We start from the raw sequence: 19,946 nt of genomic DNA, 5'->3' as shown, positions 1-19,946 counted from the left end.
GGAATGAGATTACTGAGCCATAGGGTAGACTTTATACTTAGTTTTGATAGGTATTCTGATTTTTCAGAAAGGTTGATTGGACCTATAATCCTAAAAGCAATACATGAAAGTCCCAATTGTTCCACACACCTGGCCAGCACTTTCTAATTCAGCAGAGGATGGGGTAATATCTTGTTTTTGGTTTTAATTTGCATTTTCCTGATACGTAATGATGGTGAATACGTCTCTATATGCTTGTTGGCTATTTGGGTATCTTCTTTAATGAGGGCACCTGTTGAAGCATTTCACCCATTTTTCATTCCTTTTTTATTTGAAGGATTTCCTTCTGGTTACTTGTCCTTTATTGTATGTATGTGTATCTCTCTATATATCTAGTTACATACACATACGCATATATAAACCATGTGTTATATATTATATATACATAAATTATAATATGTATATTATATATACATATATTGCAGATAACTTTTCCCAATCTCTAGCTTGTCTTTTCATTCTTTTTGTTTTTGTAAGCTATAAAGGGAATTTGTTGGTTTGATTTCTGAAAAGTTCTTGAGTATAACTAGCTTCAGGCATGGCTGGATCCTGAGGCTAAAAAGATGTTATCTGGATGAATTCTGTCTCTGTGTGTTGGTTGTGCATCTTCCTGCATTAGCTATTCTTCCTGGTAGGCTATCTCTCTTCATAGTGGGCCCCAGAAGATCCAGGCTGCTTTCTTTCCAGGTTGATGTCTCAGAGAGAAGAGTGATTGTCTTTTTGAACAATTCCAATATGATTGTTAGAATTGAATTTGATTGGCTCACTTGCCAACCATTATCCCATCACTGTGGCCAGAAGAATGTAATCCTCTGCTTTATTTAGGATTGGCGCCCATGCTCATCCAGAAACCAGAGTAGAGTCTACACCAATTGCATCATAGAGTTCTGACAATTATGATGTATGTGGAGAGGTGGGGAGGAGGCAGCAGTGGGTAAGGGAGATCTAGAAATAGAGGTAGTAATACTGTGAGCTAGCACATTGTGATCATTCTGGGCTTAGCAATGGCAGGGAACTATGAATTCTGGGAACTCAGCCAGAGCTAAGGAGTTCTATAAATCCTTTCAGAAAAGTTAGATGTCCTCTGTTAGCATGTCTCTAGATTGTTACAGATGGCCTTTCAAGCTTCATGTTGCCTTGTAGTATTTTTGGAAATCTAGTTGTGAGAGTCTTCCAACTATTTCAGTCTTCAAGATTGTCTTGCCTTCTCTATTCCCTATTTGTTTCTATATTAATTTTAGAATCTCCTTATCAATTTTCACAAATACATCTACTGGGACTATGCTTGGAATCTCATTGACTTCATAAAATAACGAGTAAAATTTAACATCTTTACAATATTATCTTCCAAATGATGAATGTAATATAATTGTCCATTTAACTAGGTCATCTTTAATTTCTCTTAACAATGTGTTGTTGTTTTAATTGTAGAGGTCTTGAATTTAATTTTTTTGTTTAATTTATTTCTATGTATGTGGTATGTTTTGCTTTATAAATATTTTGTTTCCTTTTTCGATTCTTTGGGCTAGCACATAGAATTGCAATTTCTTTTTGTACATTGATCTTTTATCCAGTGACATTTATAAATCCAATTATTTATTCAAATAGTTTATGGATAATTTTGGACTTTCTATGTATACAGTCCTGTCAATACCAATAAAAAAAAGTCTTACTTGATTTCTGAACTTTATCTTTTGTTTTTCTTACCTCATTGCTTTACGTTGATGAATAGAAATGTTGAAAATGAACATTTTTGCCTTCTTCCTATCTTATGGGAAAATGTTCCATATTTCACCATTAAGTGTAATAATAGCTGTAAGTTTTTTATAGATAACCTTTACCAAATGAAGGGAATTCCGTTCTATTCCCAGATTGGCAAGATTTTTTTAAATCAGGAATAGATATTGAATTCTATCCAGTGCCTTTTCTGCATGTATAAGGTTCTTTAAAAAATCCCTTAGTCTGTTAATATGGTGACTTACTACATTCCTTGATTTTTAAATGGCAAAACAACATGTATTCCTGGAATATACCACACTTGGACATGGTATGTATTAGCGTATTAGCCTTTTAGTTTGGTAGATTCAGTATGCTACTTTAATAAAGTTATTTCTGTGTCTTAGTGAGAGGTTTGTCTTGTAATTTTTTTTAACTTAATATACTTGTCTATATTTTGTATCAGGTTTGTGCTGCCTCATAAAGGGAGTTGGAAACTCTTGTGAAAGACTGTATAAAGTTTGAACTATCTATTCCTTATATGTTTGGAATAATTCACCAGTGAATCTGTCTTTGGGTTTTCTTCACAGGATGCTTTTGTAAGATAGTTTCACTGGTGGATTTGACCAAACATGTAAATAGACAAAAGACTATTGAGATTTTCTATTTGTTCTTCTGTTAGTTTTGCTAAATTGTATCTGTCCATTCCATAACTTTTCAAATTTGTTGGCATGAAGCTGTTCATAGTATCCTCTAATTTATTTTTAATATCTGAAAGTTGTAATTATATCCCCTTTTCCATTCCTGATATTGGTAATTTATGTGTTCTCTTTTTCTTCATCTTGGTAGGAATTTAGATACATTAATTTTTTTGAAGAACCAACTTTCAGTGTATTTTATTCTGCTTCTTAATTCTTTAATTTCCAGTCTTACCCCCTTCTATTATATTTAGGTTTAATATTCTTTTATTTTTCTAGCTGTCTGAGATAGACGCTTATCTTACTGCCTGTCTTCTGCTATGTCTAGTCTGTTTATAACCCATCCAATCAGAACTTTCTGCTTTTAACATTTTCAGTAGCAATGCATTTGAGATATATGCAGAAAAGCACCTTTTATGTACCTGTTATCTTCAGGTCACAGGGTTTCCTTGGTGGAATGGAAAGAAAACAGACACCAGATTTCTAGTCTTTATTTTTCAACTCGTTGCCTCTGTGACCTTAGAAAAGTCATTTAAGCTTTCTGGTCCTTTGTTTGGTGTGTGTGTGTGTGTGTGTGTGTGTGTGTTTAAATTTTATTATGAAATAATAATAGATTCACAGTAGGCTGTGGAAAAACATGTACAAGAAAGTCACGTGTATCCATCACCCAGTTTCCCCCAGTGGAAATCCACAGAGCTTATTCAGATTTCACCAATTTTAAATGTGTATGTGTGTTTTTCTTTGCAGTTTTAGCATGTGTAGATTAATGGAACCACTACTGCAATCAAGATACAGAACTGTTCCATCACCAGAAAAGAATTCTCTTAGGCTACTTCTTTGTATTCACATCAAACCTCTCATCACTAGCCCCAACAACCACTAATCTGTTCTCTATCCTCTATAATTATTATTTCAAGAATGTTATATAAGTAGAATCATACAGTTTGTAACCTGAGATAGATTTTTTTTTCACTCAGCGTAATTCTTTTGAGATCCATCCAAATTATTGTGTGTAGCTGTGTTCTTTGTTATTGCCAAGATGTTAGCAATAGGTGTTTTTGGAAAGGCTCTTCATCAAATTAAGTTCCCGTCTTCCTAGTTGGCAGAGATTTCTAAAAAATCATGAATAGGTTTTGAATATTGTCCAATGCCTTTTCTGCATTGATTGATAGATCATAGCCTTTTGATGTGGTGATTACGTTGATTTTCTTTTTTTCTTTTTTTAAAGATTTTGTGTATTTATTTTTCCCCCCCAAAGCCCCAGTAGATAGTTGTATGTCATAGCTGCACATCCTTCTAGTTGCTGTATGTGGGACGTGGCCTCAGCATGGCTGGAGAAGTGGTGTGTCGGTGTGCGCCCGGCATCCAAACCTGGGCCACCAGCAGCGGAGTGCGCGCACTTAACCGCTAAGCCACGGGGCCGGCCCACATTGATTTTCAAATAATGAACCAGCCTTGCACATCCAGAATACATCTCCAGTTGTGTGTAATTCCTTTTATACATTACTGGATTCAATTTACTAATATTTTGTTGAGGATCTCTAAGTTCAGGAGAGATATGGGTCTGTTATTTTCTTTTTTGTACATTTTGGCTGGTTTTGAAATCAAGATAATACTGCCTTTGCAAAGGCAGTTTGGAAAGTGTTCCCTGTCCTATTTTTGGAAGAGATTGTGTGAAAATGATGCTAATTCTTTTTAAAATATTTGGTAAAATTTTCCAGTGAAACCGTCTAGGGCTGGAGATTTCTTTGGGGTAAATTTGAAAATTACCAATTCAATGTCTTTAATGGTTACAGGACTATTTAGGTTATCTATTTCATCTTTGCTGAGTTTTGGTAGTTTGTGGGTTTTGAGCAATTGGTGCATTCCTTTTTTTTTTTTTTTTTTGTGAGGAAGCTCAGCACTGAGCTAACATCCGATGCCAATCCTCCTCTTTTCTGCTGAGGGAGACTGGCCCTGGGCTAACATCTATGCCCATCTCTCTCTACTTTATATGGGATGCCGCCACAGCTTGGCTTGACAAGTGGTGCGTCGGTGCGTGCCCGGGATCCAAAGCTGTGAACCCTGGGCTGCTGAAGGGGAGTGCGCACACTTAACTGCTGAGCCACTGGGCCAGCCCTGGTCCATTCCTTTTAAGTTGTCAAATTTGTGAGTATGATGTTATTCCTGGTACTCTCTTATTAACCATTTAATGGCTGCAAGCTCAGTAGTGGTATCTACCAATTGTTTCATTCCTGATATTGGGATTTTGTGTTCTCCTTCCTTTGTCAGTCTTGGTAGAGCTTTGTCAATTGATTTATTGTTGAGCTTTTCAAAGAGCCAGCTTTCTTTTCCATTGAGTTTCCCTATTTTCAATTTTATAGATTTCTACTCTTATATTTGTTATTTCCTTCTGTCTGCTAGCTTTGGCATTTTTACTCTTCTTTTTCTAATTTTTTTTAAGATAGGAACTTAGAAGATTGTTTTGAGATCTCTCCTCTTTTCTAATGAAAACATTTAGCGCTGTAATATCCATGTCAGCACTGCTTTGGTTGCATCCCACATATTGTGATATGTTATAATTTTATTTTCATTTAATTCTTTATATTTTTAAAATTTCCTTTCAGACTTTTTTTTTTTTTTTTTTTTTTTGGTGAGGAGAATTAGTCAAGAGCTAACATCTGATGCCAATCCTCCTCTTTTTGCTGAGGCAGATTGGCCCTGGGCTAACAACTGTGCCCATCTTCCTCTACTTTATATGGGACGCCGCCATAGCATGGCTTGACAAGCAGTGCATCTGTCTGTACCCAGGATCTGAACCTGTGAACCCCTGGGCCGCTGGAGCGCGTGAACTTAACCACTATGTCACCGGGCCGGCCCCTAAAATTTCCTTTCAGACTTCCTTTTTGACTCATGTATTATTTAGAATGTTTGGAAATTGTCCTGTTGTCTGTTATTGATTTCTAGTTAGATTCCATTGTGGACAGAAAGCATATTCTTTGTGATTCCAATTCCAACTCATTTTTTTAAAAAAGAAAAAAAAAGAAACATAGAAATGAAGCAAGAATAGGAGGATATAAACAGAATACATTAGGAATTTTGAAAATTAAAAATGGTTATTAAAATAAAAAATACTAGTTTTTTTCCTTTTTAAACTCTAGAGTTATGAGGTTGAAGGGAAAATTATTAATTTGAAGACAGATATACAAAGATATAAAGCATGATAGAGCAGTTACGAGACCTGCAGGCTAGGTCAAGAGGTGCATCTAATAGACTTCCCAAAAGAAAGAAGGATGAGAATAGCATAGAAACATTATTTCAAGAGTAATGTCCGAGAATTCTGTTATTGAAGACACAAATTCTTAGAAATATTATGTGTCAAGCAGAAAAAAAAAAAAAAAAAACGAGGGCCTTTTACATCCCGCTGCCCTACTAAGTGCTGAGGATACAAGAGTGAACAAGTCAAACAAAAATCACTGCACACATGGAATTTACATTCTAGTGAAAGCAGTAGTCAATGAATAAATAAAACGAGCTTTAAAGAAAAATATACTAAGGAGTGGGGTAGAGGACATGAGAGGCTACAATTTTAAATTGAGTGATTCAGAAATTGAGAAAGGGAGATTTGAACTAAATTCTGATGGATGTGAGAAAGGGAATCAGGTGGGTATTGTGGAATACAGGTACAGGTATCTGTAGGGCAAACAGCAGGGGCAAGTGGCTCAAGGCAAGATGTCTCCGGTGTGCTCCAAGAGTTGTGACATTGGAGTATTTTGTGAATATTATGGATACAAAAGTTTAAGAACCAAAGGCCACCTGTGACACTGCCCGAACCTTCAGATAATCTGTTCCTCAAAATTTCGTATGCGTTAACCTGAGTAAAACTCAATAGCGGTGGTTCTGATTCACTAATAATTTGAGAATCTGATGAAGTATATGGACCAGAAGGTCCATAATGCATAATGCAGGCACACATAATTGTGACTATATTTTGTGAAGGTTCTCAAATCTCCTGTAATTCCCTACCTGGAATCCAAGTTGAGAAACTGAATGTGGAGGTGAGAGTCTCGCGATACATGTTTGCTGCCTCTGGACAAAATAAAGGACTCTTATTCAGCCGTTGTATACAGCAGTGGTTTTCAACCAGGGGCAATTTTACTCTCTAGGTGATGTTTGGCAATGTCTGGAGACATTTTTGGATGTCACAATTGGTGGGGGGCTGGGGCTGCTGGCATCTAGTGGGTAGAGACTAGGAATACTGCAATGCACAGGATAGCCCCCACAACCAAGAACTATCTGGCCCAAAATATCAGCAGTGCTCAGGTTGAGAAAGCCTCGTGTACAGCTAGTCTGTCTCCATGGCAGCTTCCATCTCTACTGAGGTTTGGTATCTGAGTGGTTCCAGGTGAAACCGTGCGCCATAATTTGCTGAAATGTCTTAATTTTCATCACCCAGGGGACAGCATGAGTCCTATGGGTCCAATGATTAAAAGGATCTATATATTAGCCTCCAATTTTTGAATGCTCAAATGTGACCTGTTAATAGATCCTTTCTCTTGCTCTTTCAGTGGTTTCCTCTCATGGTGTAAGTACCATGGCTTTCCTACCACATTGTAGAAGATTAATGGCCCCATTTCTTCACTCTGTGTGTATGCGTGTCCTTTGTCATGTGACTTCTTTTGGCCAATGGAATGTTAGCTAGCAAAATGTGAATAGAGGCTTAAAGCATGCTGGTGTAGCCAGGCTTGCTAGCTTTAGCACCTCTGGCATTACGACAGACCCATGTATGAACCGTCCATGAGCAGCCAAATAGTCCAGTTGAGCCCAATGCGGATCAGCCAACCCACAGGTTTGTGAGCTCAACAAATACTTGATGTTTTGCTTCTGGGATTTTTGTAGTCATTTGTTGCGTAGCATATTGTAGCAATAGCTAATCGATACACACATATTGTAGCAATAGTTAATCGATACACACATATAATTGATACACAAAATAGCTAATTGATACACATATAGCTATCAATTCTCACATTTAAATCTCTGGTTCAGACCTCTCCTCTGAGCTCCAAACATAATTTGGATGTCTAATAGACATCTTTAAAAGAACATATCCAAAATAGAACTCTTCTTTAGCAAGCCACCTTATCAAACCTCTTCCACTCTTATAAATGACACCCTTATCTTCTCAGTAGTTAAAAGTCAAATTTATGACTTGTCTTGGATTCCTTCCTTTTAAGTGACTGACACTTCATAATGAGTCAAACATTTGTTAAATGAATGAATACATTTACCTGTACTTTCTGCTGCTACGATATATGGGACACAATGTTCTGATCAGATCTATCTTGCAATTCATCATACACACTAGCTAAGTCTTGTGAAATATGATAAAACTTCTAAAGTGAGCACTTCCCTCTGTGAGGCCAGATTATCCAGAGAAGCTTCTAAATTAATTGCTTTTCTCTTAACCTTCAATTACAAAATATATTTTAAGGCTAATATATAAAAAATCTTTTGGTGTTAAAAATAGACAAGGAAAAGAGTTTTTGTGTTTAGGCCAGATATATTATTAACATTGGCCATAAATTAGTTCAAAGCCATTCAGTACCATCAGAGATGCACATAGGAAGTGCTGCTGGTGTAGCTGGGGAGAGACCACATCCTTTCTGGGGAATCAGAAACACTTCCTTCACTGTCCCAAGCTTTTAGACTGTAGAAGTGTTTAGAAGATTTGTTTCAGAGACGGCTTTGAAGAAAAGGGGCTTGCTTGGTTTTATGATAAGACAAAAGGTAAAAGAAAATATTTGGCATTTAATGAATTTTACTCTGTGTCATTCACTATCTTAAGTATTAACTTCTATAAACTTATTTGATCATCACAAAAACCTACAAGGCAGACACTGTCAACATAACACACATGGTGAAATGGAAGCACCAATGAGCTCAAATTGTCCAGGGTTACATATTTAGTATATAGTGGAACTATGTCTGAATCCAGAACCCATGCTTTTTATGACTACACTGTGCTGCCTCCAGAGACCAAAGAATTCTGAAGAGCCAGTTAGGGTAGGCAGGCTGGGGTGTGGCTGGACAGGGAACTACTAGAGTCAGCTGGGGCTGAGAGCAGCATTCTGGTGTAACCTTCACTTGGCATCTTTTAGGCAAGCACCAGGTGTCTTTTCAAGCATCCACATCATAGGGGCTCCCTATATTATGGAAGGAGTATGGTTACAAGGGAGGGTGAGAATCCAGTCAATAAAGTATGAGAGACCAAGATCACTATATCTGAGTGAAAACATATGACACATTGTTAGCATTATATAAATATTAATAGTGTGATTCAATCAAAATAGCTAAGGTTTATTGAGCTATTACTCTGTGAGGCACTTTATAACTATAATGCATTTACTCTCCACCTATCTTCGAGATAGGTGCTGTCATGATCCACATCTTAGAGATGGGGAAAATGAGGCAGAGAAACTAAGGAGCTCGCCCAAGGTCACACAGTTAATAAGTAGCTAAATCAGCCCGGCTTCAGAATTCACACTTAACCACCACATGTTATTACTCAAAAGAGTAATTTGTGGAAATAGTATCTTATCTGTTGCACAGCAGCAAATGCCGAAATTCTTTAGCTCTATTTTCTAACTCAGAGTACACTTCTGAATAGTAATTTGTAATAGCCAACATTTAAACATTTACCATGTGCTACACACTCATGAATCATCTATTTTCTGTATACAGAACTTAAACTTTAAAAAATCAATTGCAAATTTTAATTTTATGAATTGATTGCTTCCAATTTCAAGATGAATGTCTGCCTATAGTGAGCCTCTCATTTTTGATTGTGTCAAAAACCCCACATAACATAAAATTCAACCTCCTCAAAATTTCCAAGTGTACAGTAGAATAAAGTCAATTACAAGCACATTGTTGTGCAGCAAATCCCCAGAACCCCCCCATTCTGCATGACTGGAACTTTACACCCACCGAACAACTCCCCTCTACCCACTTCCCTCGGCCTCTAGCAACCATCATTCTACTTTCTGTTTCTATGAGTTTGACTACTTTAGATACTTCATATAAGTGGAATCATGCAGTATTTGTCTTTTTGTGACTGGCTTATTTTACTTAGCCTAATGTCCTCAAGCTTCATCCATGTTGTAGCATGTGTCAGAATTTCCTTTCTTAAGGCTGAATAGTATTCTGTTGCATGTATACACCACATTTTCTTTATCCATTCATCTGTGGATGGATATTTAGGTTGCTTCCGCCTCTTGGCTATTGTGAAAATGCCGCAAAAACATGAGTTGCAAATATCTCTTATCTTCTCTGAGCCTCAGATTCCTAACAACAAATTGAGACTATTTGCACTTTTCTTTCAAACAGGCCTGCCATATTTAGCAGGAAAAAAGAGGTGCCTGGTTAAATTGGAATTTCAAACAATGCATATATTTGGGACATACTTATACTAAACATTCTTCATTGTTCATCTGAAATTCAGTTTTAAATCAGCATCCTCTATTTTATCCAGCAACTCATATTTTCAAGGTCATTATGAAGATTAGACATGTGATAAACCCTATAAGTCATAGGATAAGTTAATATTAAATGTAGTAGCCATTATTATAACATCTATATATTTCCATTTAAAATAAGAATTCCAGGAATTCAAAACTAATTTGATATTGCTATCTTTATGATCCTGGACAAGTTCAAGCTGTGATCCTGGGCACTTCACCTAACTTCTAACTTTATTGCAGACTATGATCTGTAGCCCAAATCCAGGCTGCCACCTGTTTCCATAAATAAAATTTTATTGGAACACAGCCTTGCTCATTCTTATACATGTTGTTGATGGCTACTTTTGTGTTAAAATGACAGAGTTGAGTAGTTATAACAAAGACCATATGGCCTACAAAGCCTAACTTATTTGCTATCTGGCTCTTTACAAGAAAATTTTGCTGACCCTTTCTCGATATTATTGAGATAATAATTGTATTATCTAATTGTAAAGATATAATATTTTGTGGGGTTACTGTGACGAGGAAACTAAATATATGTAAAGTGCTTGGGACAGTGTTTGGCACATAGGAAAACATCAACGAGTGGAAGTCGTGGTCATCATATGAATAGAACAAAGGAAAAAACATACAAATTTCTAGAGATGTTATTATGCCATTTGATAAGTTATAACCTATTCCAGATTGGAAATCTTTAGAACAGGAATATAAAGAACACAAGATGTATACTCACCAACAGCGAATACTGGGTTTAATGTTAGAACCCTAGAATCATTTTCACTATAGTGAGCAATGATACAAGTCCATTCTATCACCGTTACATTGTTTCAAGAAGAGGTAGCCTGTGCATTTTGACAGAAACAAAACAAGGAAAAAAACCGATGAATGATTTCAGATAATATAATTCTACTGAAGAAAAACAACTAGAAACACTCTTAGAATAAAGAAGAGTGCTGGATAATGGAAATATAGAATTTAACTGTTTTATAGTATGTCAATATAAATCAATTAGCAATAAATGAATCCAACGATGTCATTCAAATTAGCAACAAGAAATTACTAAGGAATAAAAGGAACGAGAAGGACTTGTATTAAGAAAAGTATGAAGCTGTCCTTGTAGACATAAAAGTGTTCAAATATGGAAATATTTTCAGGTTCTAGCATGGGAAATGTTAACAATAAAGATACCAATATTCCTGATATTATGTCATCATTAATGTCATTTTAGTAAGTCAAAATTACAATTGAATTTTTAGCTGGAAATAATAAGTCTAGTCTTTGCAGGCTAGAGGAGGCCAAGTAAACTTCCCCCTGGGAAGGGTTAGGGCTCAGAAGTAATTAAGCTGGACCAGGGACACTGGCTTTTCTCCTCCCGTTGTTCCCCCAAGATTGTGAATTCTTCAGTTCATGGACCAATTTGGCTAATTATGAGCTCTGTGCATTGAGCTCTCAAAGCCACACAACTGTAAATAATCAGCCTGTGTCTCCAGCCCTTCAGGTGGCCAGCTCATGTCTAGCGGGCTTCACACCTATGTCTCCCCCTCCTAGAGTACTAATCTCCATCAGGAGGCCCCAGCCTGAGTCTGTCTTTTGGCCAGTCCTGAGGACAGACCCTCAGCCATTATTGCTCACCAGGCAGGAGAGGGGCAGCAGATTGGCCCTCCTTGGTCATGCACCACCAGAGTCGCAGCACAGCCCAGTGAGTACCATGGAAGACAGTGGATGGAGGAAGGACTGTGGGAGAATTGTTTCCTCATTGTCGGGACAAGCAGGATGGTTGGGATAGACAGCAGATGGGGCACCAAAATGCAAAGTTTCAGCTTCGAGCACTATGAAGTTTATGTTCTTGGTTCTGGTGGGGGATCCAAGAACTCTCATTCAGAATTCTGCTCTTCTCCCACCCTGGTTCTAGCTCCCGTAGGCATTATCCCGACGTTAGCAAGAAACAGTCCCTTACGTACTCCAAAATCATGAAGTGAGAGTAAAGACAGTAAGCATGATATCATGAACCTTCCTTGAGGACTTCCTAAGTGCCAGGCTCTCAGCTAAGTGCTCTAAGTAGCTTGTTTCATTTCATCTGCATAATCATCCCCCAAGAAAGAGGAATGCATATTATCATTTTACAGACAAATAAGGGAGCATAGCATTTAAATATACCTTGCATTCGATTATGGGGTAAAATAGAAGTGAATTCCAGTTTGCATCCTGGCATCCAGACTCCAGACACAGGACACTTAGCTGGTATTCTGTCCTGCCCAACCAACCCGTCATTTCACTTTCCAGGTCACTCCAGGCAGAGACCTCATGTTCACTGTGTTTTCCTTTGGGGGTTCCCGGTAGACTTCAGCAGAGAGTAATGGGTGCCTCTAGCTGCATTGACTATAGGAAGTCATAGCTGAGATCAAGGCAGAGTTCACAGAAGGACCAGCAGGTTCTAATAGGACAGATGTCTCTCTTGTCCCTGTCCACATCCTCCTTCACTCTTGCACTTGAGCGCTTCTCAATCTCTAAAGGGAACGTAAAGTCAGGGTGTTGGTTTCCATTCTTAGTTAGGAAACTGAAATTAGTTAAAAGATTATCTTAGCTGTACTTTTGGTTAAGACCGCTGGAGTTCTATGGTAAACTTTCTGAAGTGTAGGGAAACAGAGTGAAGTTTATTGGATGGGCATGAGAGACTGACAATTTAATTTTGTCTGCTCTATTATCTTGCACTAAGTGGAGCAGGTTGTTAGTACCTCTGAACCTCAGCACTGCCATCTGGGTTAATCTGTAGTTGATACAACTGCATGGTTGCAAGGATTAAACAGTATGGAATGTGATTACATATGTAAGGAATGTATATAGAAAAGGCAAATTAAATTTCAGGTATTATTATTATTAAGATTAACAGCCTAGCTTCCTACTACTTGACTAAAGTATGCTGTGATCTGAAGGTATGGTTTCCCTGGATCCCTGATAGGACATTTTATTTTGTCCTTGTACAAGTGGATACTGAGTGTTTGGAGAGAAACAATTGAGTCTCATTTATTTCTGATTCCTCAGAGCCTATACTGTCTTTGGCACAGAATAAGCAACAAAAACAAAAAATCTCTATTAAATATTAAATAGCCCTTAGTTCACGTGAACTCGGAGCAGGCAGTAAGGCTTCCACGCACTGGGTGCTCTCCTGTCTGTTCTTTCATCTCTTCCAGCAATATCCCATAGGACTAGAGATGAGTACAATAGAGCTGTGTATTTCTATGTCATGGACTTCCTATAAACCCATTATTTCCCTTTTATAAGATGTACATCATTCAGTTATCAAAAAATTGTGGCAATATTAAGTAATGAAAATTTTAAAGAAGGAAGAAAGAGAAGGGGAGGATAAATCTTACTTCATGGACTGAGACATTTTTAGGATTTTGCGTTTAGGATGTCAAATTATTCCATGCTCAACTTCCCTGGGACAAGAAAGGCTTTGACCTCTCTGCCATGGAATTAAATAAAAGCCATTGAATATTTCTTGAGATTAAATTTATTAATAACCTGCTACTGCAACAATAATTTAATTCTGATTAAAATACCATAACTGAATATTAAATTTCTGAGGATATTATTCTCCCCATTTCTAGGTAAGGAATGCCATCAGAAAGAGGTTGAGATACTGATACACACTCCAAATTTAGTGTATGAAAGATGTGGGACTCAGGCTTTCATCTTCTGACTCCTGCCCTAGGGCTCTGTCACTTCCACTGGAGCTGAATGAACTTGTTTTCAAGCCTGCTTTGTCCTGGATGAGCGTACAGGACCATTGATTTCTCCTCTTGAGACTCAGTGAGTTCATCTGTGAAATAGGAGAATGGGCCAAGTGGTTCATAGGAGTCTTTCTGGCGTGAATATTGTGGTTCTTAATGTTTTCTACAAATAGTAATGGTTTTTCCATCTCATTTCAGAAATCTGAAATATGCAAATATTATTTCCTCTACAAGTTGAGAATTTCATGTGAGCTATCATCGAATCACTACACTGACCTCAGGAATATTCCTAATGCTATCTCTCAGCAGTAAGAGCAGACAGCTGATTGTATCTGATTTTTTTTTAATCAGGAAAAAACATAGGCAACTAATAGTAAAATTCAATGTGTACTGATTTTTGCCATGAAAACAACTGTACTTCATATACATATCTTATAGATATTCTCACTTGCGTGATATGGAGAGGTAAAAGAATTTGCACAGGATTGTCATAATAAGGAACTGACGAATAAAATGAAGTCTCTCCCTCTGGCAATACTATGAATCAGCTAAAATGTTTGAACTAGATGCATGTCCTTCACAGAAAAACTTAAAATATAAAGTTTTAATGTGAATATTTCAGGGACAATATGTATAGTATGATACTTTTCACCTAAGTTTTCAGGAAGGCTGTTTATGGATATAAAACCAATGCTAACATCCTGGAAACATTGGCAGGAAAACATACCTGCCAAATTCATGACTGGGGTTGACTTTGTGGGACAGGTATGCAGGAGAACAGGATCATGAAGGGATAGCAAGAAAACTGAAATTTTATTGGTAATATTTCAAATCTCTATAAAATATAAGTTCTGCAGCGAATACTACCTAATGTTCACATTTTTAATATGGTGAGTGGGTATTAATGATAATAATAATAGATAACATTAATGGAGCATTTACCGAGTGTCTGGTAACATTCACAGGCAATGGTTCTCAACTCTGGCTGTACATTAGAATCACCAACAGACTCACATGCAGAGATTCTGATTTAACTGGTTCTAGGCTGTAGCCAGGCCATCAGTATATTTTAAAAGATCCAGAGGTAACTATAACAGTTAATCAGGAGTGAAAACCACTGGTCTGAGCATTTTATATTTACTATTTAATTTAATTTCTTACAACAACCCTATAATAGAGGTTCTATTTTTACCCACACTTTATAGATGAAAAAACAATTCAGCTTTTGTTATATTATTCTCTGTAGTTTCCTCCTTTGCATTTTTCTCAAATTAAATCTATTACCTACCAGGGGAAAGGATGACCCAAGTTGCCTTCAGGGAGCTTATTTAAGGAGAATTGGAATCCTTCTTATCCAGACGGACTGATATGAAAAGTTCTTAATGAGGCTTAAGAAGACTGGTTTTCACACACAGCTTTGGGACTTCCCCTGGTTGTAAAACCTTAACTGTAAATAAGAGAGTTGATTTGATGAGGAAACAATGTTTCACAAATTTTGGAGTTAGAAGCATGTTTAAACACTTTTATCAAGCCACTACATGATAGAGACAAGGAAAGCAAACAGCAGTCTCAAACACTAACCTGTCCCTGAGGTTGTGTAGCATTGATATAAATAACTTCGCATAAAAAGCCTAGTGTTAGGATTAATATTTGAAAAGACTTTAAAAAGACAACCCACGTATTTGAGGGAGCACTTATTTCCATTGAGTGTGGATATCAGAAAACCAAATAATTATGATAATCCATGAAGATAACTCGTATCAAAATTATAACTGATTAAATACATTTGACTTTAATTTAGAAAATAGGTAATGTTACAGAGTGTTTTTCTTTTTCTTTGTTTTGTGAGGAAGATCAGCCCTGAGCTAACATCCATGCCAATCTTCCTCTTTTTTTTTGCTGAGGAAGACTGGCCCTGAGCTAACATCTATTGCCAATCTTCCTACTTTTTTTCCCCAAAGCCCCAGTAGATAGTTGTATGTCATAGTTGCACATCCTTCTAGTTTCTGTATGTGGGACGCCGCCTCAGCATGGCCAGACAAGCAGTGCGTTGGTGAGAACCCGGGATCCGAACCCGGGCCGCCAGCAGTGGATTGCGCGCACTTAGCCCGCTAAGCCATGGGGCCGGCCCCTCAGATGTTTATAAATATTCCAAGTTAAGGGAATTTCTTGCTCTGCGTTTGGATAAATTAAACTATATTTGACTGCTTCCTGGTGCCTTTTATTTGGAGTGATTTTTTTTTCCTAAGGGAGAAACATATTTCTTATTCTATATATTTCCTTCAATGGAGAAGGCTGATATATTACAGTGTTCATCAATTTATTAACTCTAAATTGGCTTGCTCCTTGATCACACTTTGGCTCAGTGTCTCTAAAGTGGGTATATATAGAAAAAGGTAAATAACCAAGAAATCAATGAGGAAAGAGTTCTAAGAGGAAATGAGTTTGCCACCACTGAGAAATATAGCTGAAGGTACTGGAGTATGTGGTCCTCAAGTGTGAATGCTTTACTTTGATTTGCTTGATTCTGAAATACAGATACAACACTGACTGACTGGCTTATTTCATTTATTCTGAGTCTCTTTTCATTTCTAGGAGGTGTCTCAGTCACATGGGAACAAAGAATGTAACACGTGTCTCAGAATTCCTCCTCATGGGTCTCTCAGATGACCCAGAACTGCAGCCTCTCCTCTTCAGCCTCTTCCTGTCCATGTACCTGGTCACTATGCTTGGGAATCTACTCATCATCATGAGCATCAGTTCTGACTTCCACCTCCACACCCCTATGTACTTCTTCCTCTCCTACCTGTCCTTGGCTGACATCGGTTTCACCTCCACCACAATCCCCAAGATGATTGTAGACATCCAAACTCGCAGCAGAGTCGTCTCCTATGTGGGCTGCCTGACTCAGATGTCTTTTTTCACTCTTTTTGGATGTTTGGACAGTCTCCTCCTGACTGCAATGGCATATGATCGGTTTGTGGCCATCTGTCACCCCTTGCACTACCCAGTCATCGTGAACTCCCGCCTCTGTGGCCTGTTGGTTTTGATATCTTTTTCCATTAGTCTTTTGTACTCCCCTCTGCACAGTTTGATTGTGTCACAACTTACCTTCTTCATGGATGTGGAAATCCCTCATTTCTTTTGTGACCCTTCTCAGCTATTCAACCTTGCCTGTTTTGAAATCCCCATCAATAACATATTAATGTATTTTATTGCTGCTATCCCTGGTGGTGTTCCACTCACAGGGATCCTTTTCTCTTATACTCGAATTGTTTCCTCCATTGTGAGAGTCCCATCAACAGGTGGGAAGTACAAAGCCTTTGCTACCTGTGGCTCTCATCTGTCAGTTGTTTGCTTATTTTATGGAACAGGACTTGGTGTATATCTCAGTTCTGCTGTCTCACATTCCCCCAGGAAGGATGCAGTGGCCTCAGTGATGTACAGCGTGGTCACCCCCATGCTGAACCCCTTCATAGCCTGAGGAACAGGGACATCAAGAGGGCCATGCAGAAACTCCTTAGAAGAACAGTGTAATCTCAATACCTACACCATCTTTTTCGGTGTGTGAGTTGGAAAAGCCAGTAAATCCAAACAGCTGGAATTCGAGATTCTGCCCACTTGGTTTCATAATTTTTGCAGCTCTTGTGCCTTTCAATCTTCTCAATATTTCATATTTTTGTTAGGTACAAATGGGATTGAAGGAGTGTTGTAGGATCCTGTCCTCATTATAACCACTGCATGATTGAATCACATTACAGCTATACAGCCTTCTTTATTTCTCATCTATAACCCAGGCATCCTGGAGAAATGCACAGCTCTTTTCTTTAATATTTAGTAATCCTCAACCCTTTCCAAAATTCATGTCTGTTGTCCATAGAACTTTTGTGTCTTTCAGATCTGTTATGCATGTTATGTGTAAGGATGCATGTCACTGGTCCTCAACTTTGGCTTCATATTGGAGTCACTGGGGATCTTTAAAATAATGATGACTGCTTCTCCACAGATTATAACTGAATTGGCCTGAAGTGTAGCCTTAGCATGAGGATTTAAAAATCATCCCAGATTGTTCTCATGTATAACCAAGGTTGTGATCTACTGATCAAATCACATGTTTCATTCAAAGGTGACTAGTATGTTTGGATCTTTCACTGCTCCTGAGCAGATGCTGAAGTTCTTAATGTCCTCCTAGCGATGAGATGGATGATATGAAAAAGTTCATCCTCTCAACAGGCGCTGTGATATTTCCCAACATTCCTGATATTTCTTTCTTTCTTTCTGTTTTTTTTTTTTTTTGAGGAAGATCAGCCCTGAGCTAACATCCGTGCTAATCCTCCTCTTTTTGCTGAAGAAGACCGGCTCTGAGCTAACATCTATTGCCAATCCTCCTCCTTTTTTTTTCCCCAAAGCCCCAGTGGATAGTTGTATGATATAGTTGCACATATTTCTAGTTGCTTTATGTGGGATGCGGCCTCAGCATGGCCGGAGAAGCAGTGGTCCGTGTGCGCCCAGGATCGGAACCCAGGCCGCCAGTAGTGGAGCACGTGCACTTAACCGCTAAGCCACGGGGCCGGCCCCCCTGATATTTCTTTACAGACGTTGTCCTTCCATACCTTACAACTAGTCGTCTGTGCTGGTTAATAATGTATTGTTACCTTGTTCCAAACTCACCCTTCTATAATTTACTTCAACAAAAGGTGGCTCTTTCCATTCGGTAGTAACAGTATCTTTAGGACTTCACTTTGAAACTATTCTTCCCTGTCTCTTTTCCTGACAAATCTGTCTTTCGGCTCTCATCTGTGTCCACTATATGAGTGTCCATCTTCACTTTAGGGATGTCACATAGTTTCTGAGACAGTGATCTGGGGCTCTCTGAACACCTGCCTGCTAACTAGTTTAATGACTTGGCCTTTTGCCACTAAGCTCAATCATCTACCAACTTCACTGAACAGGAACTTGATACTGGACAAAGGGATCCTCTACAGGGGATGAAGCCCTACCAGCCAGTGAGAAGAGATACTTCCCATTAAAAAATGACTTAATTAGGGTTTTGATTCCTTGGTTTTCATGAACTGATATGAGACAGTTTGGGTCTGATCTACTCTGGAACAATGAATAGGCTTTGTCTCTATTTCTGCAAACCTAAGTAATGGGCAAAAGCCCTTGGAATCTGCCAAGGTAATTGTGTTGGTTAATTTTATACGTCAACGTGGCTGGGCCCTGGCGCCCAGACATTTGATCAAACATTATTCTGAATGTTTCTGTGAAAGTGTTTTTTGGCTGAGATTAACATTGAGATCGTTGGCCTTTGAATAAAGCAAATGACTCTCTCTAACGTGAGTGGGCCTACTCCAATTACTCGAAGGCCTTGATAGAACAAAGACTGACCTCCTGGTAGAAGAAGAAATCCTGCCAGCAGACTGCATTTGGACTTGAACTACAACTCTTCCCTGAATCTTCAGCCTGCTGGCCTCCCCTGCAAAATTTGGAGTTACTAAGCCTCTACAATCACGTGAGCCAATTTCTTAAAATAAATCTCTCTGTATATATGCATTTATCCATATCCTCTTGGTTCATTTTCTCTGGAAATCCCTGACTAATACAGTAATGTTGATTTTTTGTATCTCATTTTATATTCTCCTCAGTGGTAATACTTTCTTCTTCCTCTTTAAACTTCAACATTTAGAATGAGTGCTGCTAATTGATTAGCACTACACAGGGAGGGAAAGCCTGAATGGAAGTTGCCAAAAAGGTCCACAGTAACTATCTAGGAGTGGTGCTACTATCCTTGATATGAGAGAGACATCACAGATAATAGAGAGGGTATGGGAGTTTTTTAAATTTTTTTATTGCAGTAACATTGGTTTGTAACATTGTATAAATTTCAGGCATACATCATTATACTCCTATCTCTTCATTGATTACATCATGTTCACCACCCAAATACTAATTACAATCCATCACTACACACATGTGCCTAACCAGCAGGGTATGGGATTTGACTTTACAACTCCACCTAGATCTCAGCAAAAATTTGAGGCCTGTGGCAATCAGTGCACTTCAGATTCCTCATCAGTGAAAATGAAACCTATGAAATGAGAGAAAACATTTGCAAACCATATGTCTGATAATTTGTTAATCTCCAAAATATATAAGGAGCTCCTACAATTCAGTAATGAAAAAATCTAATAACCTGGGTTATTAAAAAATGGGTAAGGACTCAAATAAACATTTTTCCAAAGAGGACATACAAATGG

General features: G+C 38.0%; 1 protein-coding gene across 1 annotated transcript; it reads left to right on the top strand.

Moving 5' to 3' along the window:
* The first annotated feature begins 16,276 nt into the window (after nucleotides 1-16,276).
* Nucleotides 16,277-17,226, top strand: LOC101393067 (olfactory receptor 7E178-like). The gene is given in 2 exon segments (XM_004434181.2): nucleotides 16,277-17,162; nucleotides 17,165-17,226. Coding segments are annotated over 2 exon segments (924 nt in total). The 5' UTR covers nucleotides 16,277-16,300.
* Nucleotides 17,227-19,946: the final 2,720 nt, after the last annotated feature.

The sequence above is a fragment of the Ceratotherium simum genome, chromosome 39 (genome assembly GCF_057802395.1).
Source record: "Ceratotherium simum simum isolate JZ-2026a chromosome 39, ASM5780239v1, whole genome shotgun sequence".
NCBI classification, from domain to species: domain Eukaryota; kingdom Metazoa; phylum Chordata; class Mammalia; order Perissodactyla; family Rhinocerotidae; genus Ceratotherium; species Ceratotherium simum.
The sequence above is the reverse complement of the archived record's forward strand: the minus strand, read 5'-3'. Positions and strand labels throughout refer to the sequence as shown.